The sequence below is a fragment of the Phocoena phocoena genome, chromosome 12 (genome assembly GCF_963924675.1).
Source record: "Phocoena phocoena chromosome 12, mPhoPho1.1, whole genome shotgun sequence".
Taxonomy (NCBI): domain Eukaryota; kingdom Metazoa; phylum Chordata; class Mammalia; order Artiodactyla; family Phocoenidae; genus Phocoena; species Phocoena phocoena.
This window is the reverse complement of record NC_089230.1, coordinates 84,111,047-84,134,899: the sequence shown is the minus strand read 5'-3', so window position 1 is coordinate 84,134,899 and position 23,853 is coordinate 84,111,047. Positions and strand designations below refer to the sequence as shown.

Genomic DNA, 23,853 nt, shown 5'->3' with positions numbered 1-23,853 from the left:
TTTAATATACTGCTTCTAAATAAATAAATATCATTTAGACAATCAGTTAAAGCTTATTAAAATCATACAAAATGTAAACTCTCTAGGACTGAAGATGATTTTCCATGCAAAGAACCAACAAATTTCAGAAGAAACTTCAGGAACCCTTTTGTCTGGGAAAGATATTCTGGCTGTTATAAAGAGTTGTGGTTTTACTGGCGGTTCTCAGTCATGTCCTAAGTCAGGAGCTGGCCAACTACTGACTACCCGTGTTTGTAAAGTTTTACTGACACTCAGTCACGTCCTTTGGTTTATGTATCGTCTGTGATTAGAGCTACAGGAAGAGAGTTGAGCAGTGCCACATGGACCCCTAACCTGAAATATTTACTATCTACCCTTTAAGAAAAGTTTGCTGACCTCTATTTAGATTTACAGATAAGGGAACTGAACACTGACAAAGCAAATTCACCTAACGATATCTGGCTTAATTTAAAAAGCCAAAAAAGACTTTAAAAAATATATTTAAGAGCTAAAATAAATAGCAAAACCACTAAAATGTGTCCTTTCAGCAAGTACACTTTTTCATGACATATCAAGGCAAGAAAGGGACCTAAAAATATACTTTGCCTATAGAACACGTGCATTCTAAGAACTCCTGGAACTACAAAAAGTTACTGACCAATTTTATTCCCACCACAAATTGTATTTGATAATTTTTTTATCCTTATTGAAAATTCTGAGACCAAATTACAAGCAGAAACTTTAAAAAACTTATTAGCACCTCATATATTTCCTAACATAAAAAACAAAATTATCAAGATCCATTTTAACAAAGATAAATGTCTTCCATTAACAGGGACAAATGTTTTCCAAAAAGAAAACTTTAAATGTATAAAAAATGTGCAAAATTTTATTGCCATTACTTTATAAAAACTTAAGGAAGAAGAATTAAGAACGAACTCATTGACAAAGTTTAACTCAAAGATTTAAAGACTGATGCATCAAATCTGAAAAGATATCCAGACAAGGATTTTTCATCAAAGTGTTGTTTATAAAAATGGAAAAACTGCTAACATCATAAGAATCAAAGCAGTCATCACTAGAAGATCAAATAAATTGTTGTATCCTAAGAAGGAAATGCAATACAGACAAAATTGATGGATATACACTCACTATACTGAAGAGATGTCAACCAGTGGATTACCAAGAATCCCATAAAATATAATCACATTTGTGTAAAATTACAACATGGAAGGTTATGTGGGAGAAGGGGCTTTCCGCACATATTTGAGCACATAAAAAATGTCTAGACAGAACATTGTAGAAAAAAGGGTTAATTATGGTTACTGTTTGATGGTGATATAAAAGGTAGTTTGTTCTTTTTTTTTAGATTTTCTTAATCTTCTTTCCTAGACTTTTATGAATGAGTCCGTATTATTATTATTATTGTTAAAATAATGCTATTTCCATTTTCAGAAAAACAAAAATCAAGACTTACCCAACTAAAAGAAGTAGTGCACAAATCACAGCAAATCCAAAAGTATACTTGAATGCCGTTTTAATTTGCTAGATGTCAAGGGAGAAAAAATATTCCATTTAGTAAGACTTTTAAAATATAAAATATTCTCGGCTATAGTGTAACAGCACTTTCATATCCCATGCACATTTATATTCAACTGTGTAAAGCTCCCCTTGTTGAAAAATTAATCTTAAAATTTAAAGAAAAACAATGTATGTACCACATCTTAAGTATCTATCAAACTACACTAGATTTTTAAAATCTTTTCCATGGTTAGACCTTGTGAAAAGCAGAACACCTAAAGCATAATTAACTCTCCAGTGGGAGAATTAATAGTAATTAATTTACTTTAGTAAAATTACCACAATATTTAATAAAATATTTCTCAAAACAGGGAGCATTCATAATCCACAATGCCCCTACCCCAATTCACCAAAATGGGTTAAGTAATAATTATAATACATATTTAATTTATATATGTTTGTATGTATATATCATATATAAAACAAACATATACTTATGTATACTTATTATATAAGATCCCACATGCCACAAGCCATGGCCAAAAAATAATAAATAAACAAATAAATGTCACGAGAGGGATGATGGTATCATTAAAAAAAAAAAGAAATTAACTTTATGCTTAAATGATGAATTCTTATTCACAAATACCTAAAGTAAAGGTAAGGAGGGTCAACCAAAAGGGATGGGGAAGATGTGCTTTAGAAGTGAAGAGAAGAGAAGAGAAAGCATTTATCTCATTCAGTTTTCAACAGTAAACTGGTGACCAGCCACTTTACCTTACATACCTTGGGTTTTCAAATGTAGAGTTACATAGTATCTGCAAACAATAATTCGACTTTCTTTATAAATATTTCAGCACAGTATTTTTTTTCTCTAACAAATTGCACTGATTACCACTCTGGGAATCATTTAAAATACTGCTGAAGTACTTTGCTCGTGATCTTAATGCAAATGCTTTAAGGTTTTAATAAACAGGGCTATGCATAATGCTCGCTTTTGAGTGGATATATTTGTGTATTTAAATACAAAAAAAAACCCAAGGTATAAAACAAACTCCTACAACTCAATAAAAAGACAAAAGAAATTTATTCCTTTTCTGCTATTTTTCCCCTGAAATCAGAAATGAAGTGTTCGATTTTCGCAAATACCCTTCAACATACAATTTCGAGGACCTATTAAATTACTATTTACTAACAGATGTGCCGATTCTAAACCACCACTGCGATCTAGAGGTAGGCCCAACTCAGTTATACTGCATTAATGTACTTTTAAGATGCTCCTGAATTCTATCTGCTAATGTTTTAGTGAAGATTTTTCTACCAAGACTTAAGTGACCTTGATCTGCAGTTTTGGGCGTGCACGTGTGCTCTACTAATCAGGTTCCTGTATCAGCGTTACCATGGACTGGTAAGACCAGTCTGCAAATGTCCCTCCTTTATGCCCTAGAACTGGGGTCAGCAGACTACATCCTGTGGGCCACACGCAGCCCCCTCCTACTTCACATCACACTCGCTGAGTCCTGTCTCTGGCTACTTTCACACTATGACCACAGAGCTGAGTGGCTGAGATAGTCTGTACAGCCTACAAAGCCTAAGATATTTAAAACCTGACCTTTTACAGAAACAAGCCTGCTGACCCCTGCTCTAGAACTGCTCTAAAACAACAGTCACAAGTCCCATGTGGTTCCTGAGCACCTGCAGTATGGCTGGCTGGAACTGGCATGTGCTGTAAGTGTAAAACGCACTCTAAATTTCAAAGACAGAGTGTGACAAAACGTAATGTCTCATTACTAACAAGTTTTTGACTATTTGAAATAATAATGCTTGCAACATATTACATTAAATACAATGTGTCATGAGAAATAATTTCAACTGCTCTTTCTACTTATTTTCATGTGGCTACTAGAAGATTTAAAATTTCACACGTGGATTATATTTTTTTTCTATTAGACAACACTGCTCTAGAATAAATTCAAAGTCACATCACTCTCTGAAAAAGAAGGAAATAATCTTTCCCCCATAAACTGAGATCTCTAAGTTAAAGCTACTCACAGTGCATTTACCAGTATCATCATCATCCTTTTCTTCATAGTAGAAGTAGACAAAAGGGATCCAGAAGAACACACAGAATAATATAACAGAATATAAGGCTGTGGAAAGAAATAAGCTGAGTTAAAATAAAACACATGAACTTAATAACTGTTTCATACATATATGTACACACACACATACACACACACACACTCTCCCCATCTGATCCCTAGAACCGTAACTCTATACGTATATGTGATATCCAAAATCAGCCTTTTCTGACCCCCATTCCAAGAAATCAACACCACTATTAACATAACAGATCATAATTGAAGTTAACTACGGGGCAATTTTTAGCAATAATCATGATGGTAATTGTGCCGATAAATTGTGGCAGCTAACATCTCAGGTCTCACTATGTACTCACCAGTGCTAAGAGCTTTCTCTGAACCATCTCATTTAAATAAAAACTTTAACTTTTGTCTTCCTTCCACCTTAATACTGAGTACAGCTGACACATTTGCCAGTCACTCAAGTTAAAGAAACAACTATAATTGATACTAAATTTTTGACACAAATAATTTCCCTAATCTAAGTTTAAAATATGCAGTGTTATGAAACTGATCTTATAACAAATCAAGATAGAGAAAAAGTAAGAACAGTAAAACCAGATTCAAAGTTAACTAATATGAATTTCTATTTATCTGCTTTAAAATAACGTTAGATTTGAGATACTTTCAACCAGTAGTCAGTCAATCAAAATATTTCTTTTAATTCAATAAAGAACTTAAAATATGAACGGCAAACGATACGGTATCTAAAATAAAAACAACTTTTTGAGACTTAACAAACCTACCTAAGAAACCTGGCCTTAAAACCTTCTGTGTATTTACATTTATTTGCATATACATAAGTTCATGGAAAATAGTGACAACATAATTATATAAAGCAATCACAGGATGACAATCATTATATTCCTTTATTTAAAAAAAAGTATTTGTTAGTAATGTATAATAAACCCCAAATTACTTACTCTCTTGGAAGGAATGACTGTATGAGTTACATTGTTTTTAAACATGATCTAAATACTTGCTAGCACCATCTATCTGGAGGCCACTTACGAAACAGCCCCCACTAGCTGCAACACAGTTAAAAAAAAAAAACTCAGAACAGGGCCCTAAATAACTGACAGGAAAATCAGAGTTAATTTATATTGACCAATCACAAAATGACTGTCAGCATACTGAATTTTGGCACTACAGATATTCAGTGAAATTTATGCAGTCTTTTAATATTATGAGAAACTAATAATGACAGTAAATCTTTAAGGGTAATGAATATTGGTGTTTCTACTACAAACCAGAGAGTAGTCAGTATTAACGTTTCTATTACAAATCTAAGAGCCGGTGGAAATAAACAAGTACTGAAAGAAGTAACCAAAATAAGTATTCTAAAAGCTTCAAAAAATTAAACATAAAGAGAAAGTACTATAAATCACCCTAAACACCATACCAATATTATGATTGAAATAATCAAATAATCTGTACAGAAGAGGAAAAACCCTAAATTAGGAGAACGGAGTATAGTGGGCTGACAACCACATGCCAAAAACTTTGATAAACTGACAGACGCAGTAAGGTTTGGCTTCAGCCTCAGTAAGTTATTTGTGTCTACTACTTGGTGGCCTAGGCCTTCATACAGCCAAAGAGCCTAATGACTATTTCATAAGCATTCCTGGTATTCCTGAACTTGTGTGATCAACGACCTTGTAAATGCCTAAGTTACCATGATACTCATTTAGCAGAACAAGGTATAAAATTAACTCCTATAAATAAAACACAAATAACCCACTTTTAAAAGTAGACAAAAGACAGATACTTCATCACAGAAGATATACAAAATGGCCAATAAGCACTTTTAACAGGTGCTCATCATCATTAGTCATCAGGAAGATGCAAATTAAACCTGTAATGAGATACTACAGACCCACTAGGATGGCTCAAATTAAACTGACAATACCAAGTGTTGCCAAGAATGCAGAACAACAGACATTCCCTTTGTTTGCTAGAGGGAGTGTAAAACAGCATAACACTGCAGAAAACCGTTCAGTAGTTTCTTACCAAGTTAAACATATACCTACCATATGACTGAACAATTCTATTCCCCCAGCAATGAAGTGCAGTGACATATGCAAAGCCCTTCTGACCAGAGAAGCCTGCCTGAGTTGCAGAGGCCAGGGCTCTTATTGGGGACTTAGAATATAGGCACATTTGCCTGAGTGACCAGCTATGATGACCATATACAGACCCCGAGAAGGAAAGCAAGTATTCACCATAAATCACGCACACAAACAAGCTAAACAAGTTGGACTGTGTGGTTCCATGCCGTATTCAGCTGTACAGAACCATTTAGCAATTAGTAACATTAGGGAACATCCAAGGGCCAGGTATTGGTCAAGTGTCAGCCACACAAGCAGGTCCTCCTAAAGATATGTGAGAATTAAACAATATCGGGTCTGATTCACAACAAGAAAGTTGACAGCAACATTACCAACAGTGATCAAAAACTGGAATCGATCCAAATGTCCACCAACAGGTGAACAGATACACTGAGTGGTACAGTCACACAAATGACTACTGTACAGCAATAAGAATAAACTATGAATGCATGTGATGAGGATGAACCTCAGACCTTAAACTGAATAACAGCAGGCACAGACACAAGAATACATCTTCTACGGTTGAACTTAATTAAGGAAGTTTGAGAACTAGCAAAACCAAAAAAGTGGTTGGAGCAGCTCCTGACTATAAAGAGACACGAGGATGTACAGCAACCAAAAATCTCATATGTTGCTGGTAGGAAAATCCAGAAAAGACAATTTCTAGAAACCAACACCTGGAGGAAGGAAGTGGGGAAGACACAATTCTGAAGAGATGCCTAACATCCCCTCAGCCTGGCACTGCTCTAAGTCTCTGTTTCCCTGACACCACATTCTAAGCTACCTTCTGCCTATCTGACTGTTCTTTCTCAGTGTCCTTCAAAAAGAGTTCTTCCTTTAGCCTGTAAATGTTAAACTGTAAAGAAGGAATTAAATTAACATTTCTATGTGTTTCGGATCAGTTCTAATGCCAAGTTGGACTTATATCAATATATCTGTAAATGGGGAAAAAAATGCTGCTACCACTATCATCAAACAGAGAAATTGCTTCGTTTAAAGCTCTACTTCAGCCTCACAGGCTTCCTCCCTGCAGAGCCTGGGAGCGACAGCCCTCCCCTCGCACCTGACTGGCCTCTGGGGTAAGGAGGTGCTACGCGAAAGGCAATCTGAGGCACAGAGAGGTACACTGCCTGGTCCAAGATCACAGAACTACCGTGTGGCTGACAGGGTCTCGGTGCTCCGGCTGGGTGTCAGGTCTGAGCCTCCGAGGTGGGACAGCTGAGTCCAGGATATTGGACCACTGGAGACCTCCCAGCCCCAAGTGATATCAATCGGCGAGAGCTCTCCCAGAGATCTCCATCTCAACGCTAAGACCCAGCTCCACTCAACGACCAGCAAGCTCCAGTACTGCACACCCCCTGCCAAACAGCTAGCAAGACAGGAACACAACGCCACCCATTAGCAGAGAGGCTGCCTAAAATCATATTAAGTTCACAGACACCCCAAAACACACCACCAGACACGGTCCTGCCCACCAGAAAGACAAGATCCAGCCTCATCCATCAGAACACAGGCACCAGTCCCCTCCACCAGGAAGCCTACACAACCCACTGAACCAACCTAAACCACTGGGGACACCAAAAACAGGAACTACGAACCTGCAGCCTGCGAAAAAGAGACCCCAAACACAGTAACTTAAGCAAAATGAGAACACAGAGAAACACACAGCAGATGAAGGAGCAAGGTAAAAACCCACCAGACCAAACGATGAAGAGGAAATTGGTAGCCTACCTGAGAAAAAATTCAGAGTAATGATAATAAAGATGATGCAGGGCTTCCCTGGTGGCCCAGTGGTTGAGAGTTCACCTGCCGATGCAGGGGACACGGGTTCGTGCCCCGGTCCAGGAGGATCCCACATGCCGCGGAGCGGCTGGGCCCGTGAGCCATGGCAGCTGAGCCTGCGTGTCCAGAGCCTGTGCTCTGCAATGGGAGAGGCCACAACAGTGAGAGGCCCATGTACCGCAAAAAAAAAAAAAAAAGGATAATCCAAAATCTTGGAAAGAGAATGGAGAAAATACAAGAAACGTTGAACAAGGACCTAGAAAACCTAAAGAGCAAACAATGATGAGCAGCATAATAAATGAAATTTAAGATTCTCTACAAGGAAATCAATAGCAAAATAACTGAGGCAAAACAATGGACAAGTGACCTGGAAGAAAAAATGGTGGAAATAACTACCGCAGAGGAGAATAAAGAAAAATGAATGAAAAGAATTAAGTAGAGTCTCAGAGACCTCTGGGACAACATTAAACGCACCAACACTTGAATTACAGGGGTCCCAGAAGAAGAAGAGGAAAAAAAAAGGGACTGAGAAAATATTTGAAGAGATTATACTGGAAGACTTCCCTAATATGGGAAAGGAAACAGTCAATCAAGTTCAGGAAGCACACAGAGTCCCACACAGGATAAATCCAAGGAAAAACATGCCAAGACACATATTAATCAAACTATCAAGCATAAAATACAAAGAAAAAATATTAAAAGCAGCAAGGGAAAAAAACCAAATAACATAACCCATAAGTTTAACAGCTGATCTTTCAGCAGAAACTCTGCAGGCCAGAAGGACTAGCAGGACATATTTAAAGTGATGAAAGGGAAAAACTTCCAACCAAGATTACTCGACCCAGCAAGGATCTCATTCAGATTTGACAGAGAAATTAAAACATTTACAGACAAGCAAAAGCTAAGAGAATTCAGCACCACCAAACCAGCTTTACAACAAATGCTAAAGGAACTTCTCTAGACAAGAAACACAAGAGAAGGGAAAGACCTACAAAAACAAACCCAAAACAATTAAGAAAATGGTAATGGGAACGTACATATCGATAATTACCTTAAATTTAAGTGGATAAAATGATCCAACCAAAAGACACAGACTGGCTGAATGGATACAAAAACAAGACCCATATATATGCTGTCTACAAGAGACCCACTTCAGACCTAGGGACACACAGAGACTGAAAGTGAAGAGATAGAAAAAGATATTCCATGGAAATGGAAATCAAAAGAAAGCTGGAGTAGCAATTCTCATATCAGACAAAATAGACTTTAAAACAAAGACTATTACAAGAGACAAAAAAGGACACTACATAATGATCAAGGTATCAATCCAACAAGAAGATATAACAATTGTAAATACTTATGAACCCAACATAGGAGCACCTCAATACATAAGGCAAATGCTAACAGCCATAAAAGGGGAAATCAACAGTAACACATTCATCGTAGGGGACTTTAACACCCCACTTTCACCAATGGACAGATCAACAAAAATGAAAATAAATAAGGAAACAAGCTTTAAATCACACATTAAACAAGATGGACCTAGTTGATATTTATAGGACATTCCATCCAAGAACAACAAAACACACTTTCTGCTCAAGTGCTCATGGAACATTTCTCCAGGATAGATCATATCTTGGGTCACAAATCAAGCCTTGGAAAATTTAACAAAATTCAAATCATATCAAGTATCTTTTCTGACCACAACATTTTGAGACTAGATATCAATTATAGGAAATCTGTAAAAAATACAAACACATGGAGGCTAAACAATACTCTACTACATAACCAAGAGATCACTGAAGAAATCAAAGAGGAAATTAAAAACTACCTAGAAACAAATGACAATGAAAACACGACAACCGAAAACGATGGGATGTAGCAAAAGCAGTTCTAAGAGGGAAGTTTATAGCAATACAATCCTACCTCAAGAAACAAGAAACAACTCAAATAAACAACCTAACCTTAGACCTAAAGCAACCAGAGAAAGAACAAAAAAACCCCAAAGTTAGCAGAAGGAAAGAAATCATAAAGATCAGATCAGAAATAAATGAAAAAGAAATAAGGAAACAAGAGCAAAGATCAATAAAACTAAAAGCTGGTTCTCTGAGAAGATAAACAAAATTGATAAACCATTAGCCAGACTCATCAAGAAAAAAAGGGAGAAGACTCAAATCAACAGAATTAGAAAGGCAAAAGGAAAAGTAACAACTGACACTGCAGAAATACAAAAGATCATGAGAGATTACTACAAGCAACTATATGCCAATACGATGGACAACCTGGAAGAAATGGACAAATTCTCAAAACAGCACAACCTTCCGAGACTGAACCAGGAAGAAACAGAAAATATAAACAGGCCAATCACAAGCACTGAAATTGAAACTGTGATTAAAAATCTTCCAGCAAACAAAAGCCCAGGACCAGATGGCTTCACAGGCGAATTCTATCAAACATTTAGGAGAGGTAACACTTATCCTTCTCAAACTCTTCAAAAATATAGCAGAGGGAGGAACACTCCCAAACTCATTCTATGAGGCCACCATCACCCTGATACCAAAGCCAGACAAATATGTCACAAAAAAAGAAAACTCCAGTCCAATACCACTGATGAACATAGATGCCAAAAATCCTCAACAAAATACTAGCAAACAGAATCCAACAGCACATTAAAGGATCATACACCATGATCAAGTGGGGTTTATCCCAGGACTGCAAGGATTCTCCAATATACTCAAATCAATCAATGTGATACACCACATTAACAAAATGAAGGATAAAAACCATATGGTAATCTCAATAGATGCAGAAAAAGCTTTCGACAAAATTCAACACCCACTGATGATAAAAACCCTCCAGAAAGTAGGCACAGAGGGAACTTACCTCAACATAATGAAGGCCACATATGACAAACCCACAGCCAACATCGTTCTCAATGGTGAAACACTAAAACCATTTCCACTAAGATCAGGAACAAGACAAGGTTGCCCACTCTCACCATTATTACTGAACACAGTTTTGGAAGTTTTAGCCAAAGCAATCAGGGAAGAAAAAGAAATAAAAGGAATCCACATGGGAAAAGAAGTAAAGCTGTCACTGTTTGCAGATGACATGATACTATACATAGAGGATCCTAAAGAGTCTACCAGAAAACTACTAGGACTAATCAATGAATTAGGTAAAGTAGCAGGATACAAAATTAATGCACAGAAATCTCTGGCATTCCTACACATTAATGATGAAAAATCTGAAAGAGAAATTAAGGAAACACTCCCAGTTACCACTGCAACAAAAAGAATAAAATACCTAGGAATAAACCTACCTAAGGAGACAAAAGACCTGTATGCAAAAAACTATAAGACACTGATGAAAGAAATTAAACATGATACCAACATGATGGAGAGATATACCATGTTCTTGAATTGGAAGAATCAACATTGTGAAAATGACTATATTACCCAAAACAATCTACAGTTTCCATGCAATCCCTATCAAACTACCAATGGCATTTTTCACAGAACTAGAGCAAAAAATTTCACAATTTGTATGGAAACACAAAAGACCCTGAAGAGCCAAAGCAATCTTGAGAAAGAAAAACGGAGCTGGAGGAATCAGGCTCTCTGACTTCAGACTATACTACAAAGCTACAATAAGCAAGAGAGTATGGTACTGGCACAAAAACAGAAATATAGATCAGTGGAACAGGACAGAAGGCCTGGAGATACACCCATGCACATATGGTCACTTTACCTTCGATAAAGGAGGCAAGAATATACAATGGAGAAAAGACAGCCTCTTCAATAAGTGGTGCTGGGAAAACCAGACAGCTACATGTAAAAGAATGAAATTAGAACACTCCCTAACACCATACACAAAAATAAACTCAAAATGGATTAAAGACCTAAATGTAAGACCAGACACTATAAAACTCTTAAGAGGGAAACAGAGGCAGAACACTCTATGACATAAATCACAGCAAGATCCTTTTTAACCCAGCTCCTAGAGAAATGGAAATAAAAACAAAAATAAACAAATGGGACCTAATGAAACTTCAAAGCTTTTGCAAAGCAAAGGAAACCATAAACAAGACCAAAAGACAACCCTCAGAATGGGAGAAAATATTTGCAAACGAAGCAATGGACAAAGGATTAATCTCCAAAATATACAAAGAGCTCACAGAGCTCAATACCAAAAACACAAACAACCCAATTAAACAATGGGCGGAAGACCTAAATAGACATTTCACCAAAGACATACAGATGGCCAAGACGCACATGAAAAGCTGCTCAACATCACTAACTACTAGAGAAATGCAAATCAACACTACGAGGTATCACCTCACACCGGTCAGAATGGCCATCATCAAAAAAACCACAAACAATAAATACTGGAGAGGGTGTGGAGAAAAGGGAACCCTCTTGCACTGTTGGTGGGAATGTAAATTGATACAGCCACTATGGAGAACAGTATGGAGGTTCCTTAAAAAACTGAAAATAGAACTACCATATGACCCAGCAATCCCATTACTGGGCATATACCCTGAGAAAACCATAATTCACAAAGAGACATGTACCACAATGTTCACTGCAGCACTATTTACAACAGCCAGGACATGGAAGCAACAACCTAAATGTCCATCGACAGATGAATGGATAAAGAAGATGTGGCACATATATACAATGGAATATTACTCAGCCATAAAAAGAAATGAAATTGAGTTATTTGTAGTGAGGTGGATGGACCTAGAGTCCGTCATACAGAGTGAAGTAGGTCAGAAAGAGAAAAATGAATACCATATGCTAACACATACATATGGAATCTAAAAATAGGAAAATGGCTCTGAAGAACCTAGGGGCAGGACAGGTATAAAGACACAGAAGTAGAGAATGGACTTGAGGACACGGGGAGGGGGAAGGGTAAGCTGGGACAAAGTGAGAGAGTGGCATGGACTTACATACACTACCAAATGTAAAATAGGTAGCTAGTGGGAAGCAGCCGCGTAGCACAGGGAGATCAGCTTGGTGCTTTGTGACCACCCAGAGGGGTGGGATAGGGATGGTGGGAGGGAGACGCAAGAGGGAGGGGATATGGAGATATATGTATACTGGTAGCTGAGTCACTTTGTTATACAGCAGAAACTAACACAACAATGTAAAGCAATTATACTCCAATAAAGATGTTAAAAAAAGAAAAACACTGTTCCATGCAAAAAAAATAAATACAGATAATAAAATTCTACTTCAAACTCATAGCTATTTTCAAAGTAAAATTATTCTTAACTCCAACAGGGATGACACTCTTATATCCTGATGTTTTTATATTTACTTGTAAATGTTTTTGTTAAAAGACTGCTACCAGCATGTTAAAGATAAACAGACTACTTGGTTTCATAGTCCCACTAACATCAAAGAAAACAGACTAAGAAAAAAATTTTAAACCTCACATCCAAAAGAAAGGAAAAAAAAAGAAACAAAGAAACACACACAAAAAAAAACACAGAAAAATAAATAAGTTTAAAAAACCTCATGCCCAGAGAAATTGGCAAAAATTAAACTCATAAAACAAGTTCTTTTTTTAAAACGAAACTAACAAAAACAAGTGCACAGAAAGCCAACAACTCTCAAAAGGCCACAGACAAAAACTGTAGCAAAGAATACATGATAATTCTTATGATTTTTGAAATATATGCAAAGCAAACAATCTACCTTTTCAAAACTGCATCATTAATTATAACTCACATAAGAATTAACTTGGATAAATTAGACTTCTGAATTTTTAGACATTCTTTATCCCTCCCAACTACCAGTGAAAACACTAAAACAAAAAATAACTTAGTCAATATTGTAATAGTATAGTTAATCATTACAAAGCATTTTGTTCTAGAGGGTCAAAGTATAAAGATACTCTGGGAACTCTAAAAGCCTTCTAGAATTATCCCATTGTCCCAGCTGAAACAATATGGGGTCAAGGCCGCTAGCTGCATATAAAATACTCATTTTCCTTCAGCTCCCACTGCCTTTTTTGTCTTTCTCCCTTCCTTTGACGTTCTGCCTAAAATGGACACATCATAGCTTAAACTCCGGCTACTCTCTTGGACTTTGTGGTGACCTTAAAGTAGAAATCAGGTACTAAGGATGGAGAGCAGACAGGAAAGGAGCTAGCTTAGGCGCCTCCTGAAGATGCCTTACCAGCCTCGGATAGCCTCTCTGCAGACTTATCGTATGTAAGACTGAAAAACCACTATACTATTTAAGCCATGCATTTCCAATCTGTTCACAGCAGCCAGGTGTAATTCCTGAGAGAGAATTTTGTAGGAGAAATGGGGGACCCCAGACATTCACTCCTGAGCCATCCCGAGTCCCTGGTGGTGCTGGGAGGGGTGAGTGGAATAGATCTCAATTTGGTTTTGCCACTGAACATGGCGGCATCATGAGGTGCCACAGAGTCCCCTGGGCTCAAGATATACTTCTCCCTCCCTCCTTCCCCTAATAATCAGCACCAGTCCCTCCAGCTGATACAGTAACTATTACGGCCCGTTCACTCAGTGGAATAAGGAGACCAAAATGGTCAGGTAGAACTCACACCTCCTAATTCAATGAAATCATTGTTTCATCCCTGTTGGATGTACTCCCATGTGGCTGGTAAGGATTCTAAAACAGAGGAGCTCAGCTGCAAGGTGAAAAGCAAACATTTTGTGAATGGTTCATTAGGAATATTAGTACAAAGTGCCATGCTCACTTCTACCCCTTAGTCACCAGTCACATGTAAACAGATTATGGGAGAAATGAACCATATGGTAAGTGCTCAGTGGTTCACAGCATTCTCTAACACACAGAAAGAGCACTTCTCAATTCATTTTGGGAAGCTAGCAGAGTCTTGATACTCAAACCTGATGAGAATAAGATAAAGGAAAATTACAGACCAGTTTCACCTCTGAATCAATTTTTAAAAGAATCCTCAACAAGACAGCAGCAATCAAATCCAGCAGAAGATTTAAAAACAAACCCAAAAAGCCACCGTTACGACCAATCTGGGTTTATCCTAGGAATGCAAAGTTGGTTTAAGAGCAATTTATCCATGTAACACATCACTTGGAGGAACTAAAACCAAAAAACTTCATATGATTATCTCCCCTGACAAATGTATTCAATTCAACAAACATCTACTGAGTACTTTCCAGGCATCATTCTAGGCGGTCACAGACATGGTTAAATCAAAACTCAGAGTTCCTTACTCCCACATCGCTTAATTCTACTGGGAAAAAGGGAGAATATTTAGAATCACTGTATGAACTACTCAGAGTACGTTAAAAACTTTCTTATACCAGTAAGAAAAACACAACCCAACTGCAAAAAGGCACTTGAAGCAGAAAACTGAAAAAGCCAATAAATCTTAAAAGACATGCAACTTCATTTCCAAATATGTGAAATGCAAATTAGTGAATATCATTTCACACTCGCCAGACTGGCAAAAACTAAAAATACATGGCGATGTCAAAGTTTAGGGTATAGAGCAACTAGAAGGCTATATCCTCCTAACAAGACTTTAAACTGGTACATTTAGAAAAATGATCTGTCATTATTTAGAATGTTGAAGATGAACATAACTTACAACCCATCGACTCCATTATATGTACATATTTTGCACACATGCAACAAGAAACGTGTACAAACATGTTCACTGCACAATTTTTAATAGCAAAAAATCCAAATGTCCAGACTGACCAACATGCAGTATATAGTCATACACAATGAAAATAAACTACCCTTTATGCAATAACACGTTTGAATCCCCCAAACATGTGGTTGAATGAAAACAAGCAAGTAATTTCATATAAAGTTCAAAAATTGTAAAACTAAGGACACAGGATGGTAACACTATAAGGCAGGCAAGGAATTAACACAGACAATTTAAGTAGTGGTTATTTCTAAGGGGGCTGGAGAGGAGATGGCGTCAGGGAAAGGCACACAGGGAACTTCAAAATGCTGACTTCAAACCTCAAACTTTGTATGCTTAATAAATACTTTGCAAGTATAAAAGTACTCTGTGTTGAGTAAATATCAAGATTGTCAACATTTACAAGACAGCTGTGGTGGGCAGCCTCTAAAATGCTCCTGATGAGGCCAGCACTTCCAATATTCATGCCCTGCCTTTCAGTGTGGGCTGGACCAGTAAATCACTGCTGCTAAGATAGTATGACAAAACGGGGTCAACAAGTTACTGAAAGACTGGTTTCCAGCTTGCTCGCAGGCCTGTTGTGAACTGCTCTATGAAAGGTGCACGTGGCCAGGAACTGACACTGCTGAGGACACACAGACAAGACCTGAGGCTGCCCATGCCCACGACGGGGAGCTCGGGAGCCAGGTCCCCCCTAGCGGAGCCTTGAGACACTGCTTCTGGACTCCTGACCCACAGAAATGGTGACACAATGTTTGTTGTTTTCAACTGCTAAATTTGGGGGTAATGTGTTACGTGACAATAGATAACTAGTACCACTGCTGACAGTAGAGCAAAGTGATTAAAACATTCTGGTGCATGATCTGACAGTACAGAACTTGGAGGATAAAATCGTTTACAGGTTTTAATTTAGAATATGTCGACTGAAGAACAGTCGTTTACCTTAAGGACTATTTTCGTTGACCGTTTCCTCTCTCTATGGTATTTATTTCAAGGTTTACGCTGCAATGCCGTTTTTATAACAAGAAATTGTTAAACTACATGGTCAGAGAAAAGGCTGAGCAATTTATAGTGTAACTCACAGTTGCGTGGCGATCAATGATAACTAGACTTATCATTAACTGTTGACTCCAAAGCTATACATAGAAATATTAGCTGAAATAACAGTACATAAAAAAGACATAATGCAAATTAGCATTACTACCTGACTATTCTTGGAAGCCATGCTGTGTGATATACAAAGAATCACATTCCAATTTATAAACCTTAGTACTTCATAATTTTTCAGCCTCATTTTTTTCCCATCTGTAAATTAGGATAAGATTCCAACTCTAGAAAATAAAAAGAAATCATAATAATGCAAGTCCCCTCAAGTTTTAAGTCACAATACTAGCAGCTATCCTGTACTGACAGCCTGTCACATGTCCAGCTCTGTGCTACTCTTGACTTACGTTTGCCCATTAAATATTTTTCCCAACAACTTTGTAATACAATTTACATATCACAAGATGCACGAATTGTAGGTCTACAATTCAATGATTTTTTCGTAAATGTATACTGTTGGGTAACTATCACCATGATTCATTTTGAGAACATTTCCACTACCTCAGACAAGCTGCTCTGTGCCAGTCTGCAATTAATCCCACTCCAACCCCCAGTTTGAGGCAACCACTGAGCTGCTTTCTGTCTCTAGAGATTTGCCTTTTCTGGACATTTCATATAGATGTAATTACACAAGATGCAGTCTTTCGTCTCCGGCTTCTTTCACTAAGCACAGGGGTTGGGAGATTTTTTTCTATAAAGGGTCAGATCATATTTTCAGCTTTGCAGCCTATACATCCCTGTCACAACCACTCAACTCTGATGTTAGAGCATGAAAGTAGCCACAGACAACAGGTAAACAAATTTGCACCTAGATTTAGGGGCCCGTGGGCCAAGCCACAGTTTGCTGATCTCTGACTCAGATTGCTGAACACGCATCCCACTGTATGGACAGAACACATTTCACTTAAATATTCATCAGTTGTCAAACATGTGGATTCTTTCCAGTTCTGTGCTATTACGAAAAAAGCTGCTGTGGAATTTGCATACATCTTCATGTGGACATTATGTTCAGCTGGATCATACAGTAAGTTTAACTTTTTAGCAAAGCTGAAGACTGCTTTCCAACGTAATGCACCATCTTACATTCCCAACAGCAGCGTCTGAACTCTCCAGTTTCTCCGATCTGTCAATACTTGGATAGTGTCTGGTTTTTATTACAGCCATTATGGACTGAATGTTTGTTCACCCCAAAATGTACAGGTTAGAGCCCTAACCTCCAGTGTGATGGTATTTGGAGGTGGGACCTCTGGTAGGTAATTAGGTTTAGATGAAGTCATGAGTGGGACCCCCATGACATGATTCGGGTCCTCAGGATAAATGGAAGAGAAGCCAGATCTCTCTCTCTCCCCGTCCCTCTGCCACGTGAGGACACAGCAAGAGGGCAACCCTCTGCAAGCCAAGAAAGGAACTGAATCTGCTGGCACCTTGATCTTACACTTCCCAGTCTCTACAACCATGAGACATACATGTCTGTCGTTTAAGTCACCCGTCTGCGGTATTCCGTAACAGCAGCCTAAGCTGACACATTCTGGTGGCTGTGTAGTAGCATCTCACTGGGGATTTAATCTACATTTCCCTAATGATTAACAATGTTGTACATCTTTTTATATGCTTACAAGCAATTTAGAGATCATTAATTTTTTTTAATAAATTTATGTATTTATTTTTGGCTGCACTGGGTCTTTGTTGCTGCGTGTGGGCTTTCTCCAGTTGTGGTGCACGTGCTTCTCATTGTGTGGCTTCTCCTGCTGCAGAGCACAGGCTCTAGGCTCGCAGGCTTCAGTAGTTGTGGCACATGGGCTCGGTAGTTGTGGCTGGCGGGCTCTAGAGTGCAGGCTCAGTAGTTGCAGCACACGGGCTTAGTTGCTCCATGGCATGTGGGATCTTCCCGGACCAGGGCTTGAACCCATGTCCCCTGCATTGGCAGGCGGATTCTTAACCACCGTGCCACCAGGGAAGTCCCTAGAGATTGTTATTGATGAAGGTTTGCTCAAATATTTTGTTCATTTTTTAACTGTATACTTAGTGATTGGTAATAACTGTTTATACATTCTGAATACAAGCCCTTTATGAGATACATGATTTGCAAATATCTTCTCCTTGTCTGTGGCTTACCTTCATTTTTTAAATTATGTCTTTTGAAGGACAAAGTTTTTAATTTTGATAAAGTAGAATTTATCAAGGTTTCTCTTACGAATAAAGCTTTTGTGTCATATCTAAGAACTCTCTAACCCATCGTGAACGTATGTCTTTGAATTTCTTCTAGAAATTTTAAACTTTTATAGTTTAGGTCTCTGACTTTTGAGTTGATTTTTGTCTATGTCAGGTAAGGCTCAATGCTGTTGTTGTTATTGTGGCATGTGGTTATCCAATTTACCCGACAATTACTGAAACTGAAAAGAATGAAATTGAATTGCCACAGCTGTTTAACAGCAATTGATCATGAACGTAAGGGTTTTTCTCTGGTCTCTGAATTCTAGGCTCTATGGACCTATCCCTCTTCAATATCACCCTGTCTTGTTTATTGTGTTTTACGGTAAGTTCTGAAATCTAATAGTATAATTCTCTAATGTTATTCTTTTTCAAAATTGTTTTTGGCTGCTCTAGATCCTCTGCATTTCCACATAAATTTCAGGAACCATTTGTCAATTTCTAAAAAAAAAAAAAATTGTCAATTTGAGGGAAAATTGCTATAACTGCCATCCTTACAATATTATGTTTTCAAGTCCATTAATAGCAAATGTCTACTTAGATCTTTAATTTCTATCAACAACTTTTTGTAGTTTTCAGTGTGTAAGTCTTACACTTCTTTTGTTAAATGTGTTCTCAGGTTTTTTTTTTTTCCTTCTCATGCTTTGTGAATGGAATCGTTTTCTTCATTTCATCTGAATTGTAGATTTCTAGTTTTCATATTAATCTTGCATCCTGTAGCCCTGTTAAACTTGTTTATTGGTTCTATTTGACTTTATATAATTCCTCGAGATTCTGTACCTATCGGGTCTCATGTCAGCTGAGAAAATAAGAGTCTTAATTCTTCCTCTCCAGTTTGGATGCCTTTACTTATCTATTTATATACGGACTTATTGCACTAGCTAGAATCCCCATGAGCAGCACTGGTGAGAGCACACATTCTTGCCCTGTCCCTAATCCTAGAGGAAAAGCATTCAGTCTTTCACCTGTCAGGAGTAGATTATCCATAGATGCCCTTTACCAGGTTGAGGAAGCTCCCTTCTGTAACCAGACAGCTGAGAGTTTCTATCAGCAATGGATACTGGATTTTGTAAAATTCATGCTTTTTTTCGTATCTATTGAGATTTTGTATCTATTGTGGGTTTTGTCCTTTATTCCATTAATATGGTATGTTACATGACTTGATTTTGGGATATTAAACCAACCCTGCTCGCATTCTTGGGATGAATCCCACTTTGTCACGGTGTACATTATGTGACTTCTATTTCATTGATTTCCCTCTAACCTTTATTTCCTTTCTTGTGCTCGCTTAGAGTTCAGTTGGCTTTTCTTTTTCTAGTTCATAAGGCAGCAGTTTAGGCAACTGAGACGACTTTTTTTTTTGTTGTTTTTTATTTGGTTGCATCAGGTCTTAGTTGCGGCAGGCAGGATCCTTAGTTGCAGCATGCAAACTCTTAGCTGCTCCACGGCATGTAGGATCTAGTTCCCTGACCAGGGATCGAACCCGGGCCCCCTGCATTGGGAGCGTGAAGTCTTATCCACTGCGCCACCAGGGAAGTCCCAACTGAAACTTCTTTTCTCAAGAGAAATTTAAAGCTGCAAGTCATCCCCTGAGCACTTCTTTAGCCACACTTCATAAATTTTGATATGTTGTATTTTTATCTTCATTCAGTTCAGAACATAACCAGGCTGAAGAGAGGAGAGCTGGTTAGAAAGGAGGCAACAGACCCAGTCTAAAACATTACACACGACCACTGTCCTTACCAGCTTACAAGTACAAAGAGTCTTGTATTTGGTTGATTTGCAAAGCACTGAAGTTATTCTTCTGTCAGTCCTGTATTGCATTTTGGGGAGAGGCTCTGCCAACCTTCTTACCTGGCCATGTGTGAAGTCACACCCCAGATCATGTAACCTTAACAACATGAAAGCACCCATTACCCCTTTGCATTTACACAGCATTATGGACTAACTGCGTCTCCCCAAAATTCATACACTGAAGTCTAATCTCCAATGAGCCGGGGTTTTAAGGTGGGAGGTAATCAGGTCATGAGAGTGGAACCCTCATGAACAGGATTAGTGCTTGTAAGAAGGGACACAAGAGCTTGCTCTCTCTCTCTCTCTGCCATGCCAGGACACAAGAAGAAGACAGCCAACTGCAAACCAGGAAGCAGGTTCTCACCAGACACCAGATCGTCAGCACCTTTGATCTTGGACTTCTCAGCCTCCAGAACTCAGAGAAATAAATGTTTGCTGCTTAAACCACCTAGTCTACAAGACAGCAGTGAGAAGTGGTCAGATTCCGGATGAATTTTGTCTTTGTTTTTGTTTTGCCGTGCTGCATGGCTTGCAGGATCTCAGTTCCCCAACCGGGGATTGAACCCGGGGCCACAGCAGTGAAAGCCCAAAATCCTAACCACTAGGCCACCAGGGAACTCCTAGATTATGGGTAAATTCTGAAAGTCAAACACAAGAGAATGTACTGCCATACGTGATACACAGTGTGAAAAAACAGAGTCAAGGATGACTCCAAGGTTTCTGGCCTGAGCAACTCTATTCTTCCAGTTGCTGTTCAGTGAATAAAGTATAACAGATTGAGGATCAGCTCTTCTAGAAATGTTAAGTTAGAGATGTTAACTTCTTGGTAGAAACTGACAGATGGACCACTGGACACAGGGATATGAAGTTCGAGAGAAGTCTGCCCGGCATTAACACCTACTCAACACTAACACTTCTCACACTCCTGCTACGACGAAGAGGCACTACTCCAGCATCATCTCACAGGTGGAGAAGTCAGAGAGAAGTTAAGCTGACCTCCAGGTCCCATGGCACTCTTCACAAATTAGATACTAAGTTCAAAATGACTGTACAATTTTTCAGCAGTTAACCAATAGGGAGTGAGGAGAAACTTCCTAAAAACTCTCGCAGGTGCTCTAAAATGCCTGCATAGAAACAGGAGTTTGACACCTTCTTGGTCCAGCTTATTCTTCCTCAGTTCCATAACGTAACTCATCTAAATATGCACACGCTTCGGCAAAGTCTCCTATTTTCACTATAGAATCGCTTAACGGCAAAAAGTAAGAACGTACTAAATATCTAATTATCTGGGATTATTTGAAAAAGAGTATCCATACAGTGGAAAACAATGCAGTGTGTATATATTTATATATATATGTATATGTGTCTATCTATATGTATACGTAGACACATACACACACCACACACATATACAAGAGCCTCACAGCAACAGTATTCGAAATAGCCAAAAGCTGAACTACCCAACTGATCATCAGTACGAGGATGGATAAACTATGGCATGCTGTTACAATGGAATATTATACAGTAATGAGAATCAACAAAGTACTGTCACCCACAACAATACAGATAAGTCTCAAATGTAATGCTGAGCACTGAAGAGGCCAAAGGGAAAACAATACATAGTATATGACTCAATTTATATGTAGACAAAAAATGACAGCCCAAAAAATCAGCATCAAGAGGAGAAAGGGTCTCTGAAGAAAGTGACAGGACAACTACAGACAAGCCAGCACGACAGCCTTGAACAATCCCTGCTCTTGATTTGGGCTCTCCCCATCTCTACAACCCCTGCACTCACTACAAAATCCAAACAAGGGTTAGGAAAAATGATTAAATAAAAGGAAAATTCACTTAAAAGAAAATGAAAGGAAAGTAGATGATGAAAGAATTAAAACTAAAAATTTCAAGAATAGTCAGAGAAAGCAGAATAAACATTTACAATAGATAACAATAAATAAAAGGAAAGAATTTAAAAATAAATTCGAAACCAAAAATAGAGCTCAGATAAAAGGCTAAACATATACAGAAGAGATAAAAGATTTCATAAGAGGGCCAAATATGAGATTAAAACACAACTGAGAGCCAAAACGTCAGACAAGAGACGCTTTTTCAAAGAAAATATCAAAGAAATTTGAAGACACAGATGAAGAAATAAACAAAAACTTTCAGAACGAGAGAAAAAAACAAGTCCTTAACGTTTCTGGGTGGGCACAACATCCTCAGATGAGGAAGGCTCCTCCTGTGTGCGGGGTCCCCGTGAGTACAGTGCAAAGGGGCAGAAACAAACTCTACCCTCTCAGCCTTCCACAAGCTCCAGGAAACTGTACCTTTGCAGGCAGCTTCAGTTAATGAAGACTGGTAATAACCGATCAACAGCTGGGGGTATCCAGTGGGTAGAAGCAGCAGGCCTCACTTCCACAAACTTTCCAGAAAAAACACCCAAAGTTCCATTAACGTAACAGAAGTTTCTTAAAAATGTCGTTTTGAGACCTTAGGATCAGCAAGGTCCTTGCAGGGTATCCGCAATGTGAAATTATTTTCATGACAACGTTAAAAAGCTGTTTCTCTTTCCACTAGTAGTTACTATACTCTTCACCCACCAAGCGCTCACCAGCGGGGGGCACTTTTATTCAGCAAAGGCCCTCTAAGCAGAAATAATTCTGAGATGTCCACCCTTGAGTGCACATCTTTTCAGTGTTCTGTGTTTGGGGTAGCACACATACAGTGTACTTGTGAGAAGCACCTGTGCTATTTCAGTTGTGAGCTACACTAGGCACTTTTTTCCAAAGAATATCATTTTTACTTGAAAGAACAATAGACAGAAAAACTATAGCTATCCAGACGGGAGTATTAGGCAGATTCTCTCAAAAATGAATAAAGTGAGCCTGTCACTTTAAAGAAAATAAGTAACAGTATTTGTTACTAATGATAAAAATTGAGGTGTTAAGAGAAAACCAGAATTTTTGGAAAACTTGAATCCAGCACCTTAAGTCTTACATCCTTCCAATACATAAACACTTCTCTGATAAGAATAGTGGTGATACTAACTGAATGCCAAAGTAAATCAGAATCTCTGCGGATGTATTCTACATTCCGTACTATTTAAAAGGTCTCCAGATGATGTCTAAAGCGGCCCCAGGGGTTCAGGGCTGGCTAAGCATTCCCAGAAGTAACAAACATCCCCAGAACAATTTATTAAAAGGCAGCTTACTTAACAGTGAGCAGCTCCAGCTTAGGAAATAATATCCACTCTGGGCTACATCACTCACTAACACGGTGATCTTTAACATCTCTGGGTAAAAATTTCTTCACCTGTAAAATGTAGAAAATACCTCCACAAAACGACGTTCATGAAGACCAAAGAAAGTGTTGAATATGAAAGCCCTGCACAGTGCCTGGGAAGGTCAGACAACGAAAATGTGTTGATATGTTAGGGGAGACTAGATGAACTACAGAATCTCACAGAAGGGAATGGATAAAAATAGTGCTTCGGATTCTCTGGAGTCTGCTTAGTC

At 38.2% G+C, this 23,853-nt stretch overlaps 1 protein-coding gene across 1 annotated transcript in view; it reads right to left on the bottom strand.

Annotated features, from left to right (window-relative positions):
• Positions 1–23,853, bottom strand: part of LMBRD1 (LMBR1 domain containing 1) — a 117,118-nt gene that overhangs the window by 74,539 nt on the left and 18,726 nt on the right. Inside the window, exons 4-5 of the mRNA XM_065888769.1 lie at positions 3,574–3,671; positions 1,478–1,545 (exon numbers count right to left, since the gene is read on the bottom strand). Coding sequence (XP_065744841.1) covers positions 1,478–1,545; positions 3,574–3,671 — 166 coding nt within the window. The remainder of the gene's footprint in view (positions 1–1,477; positions 1,546–3,573; positions 3,672–23,853) is intronic.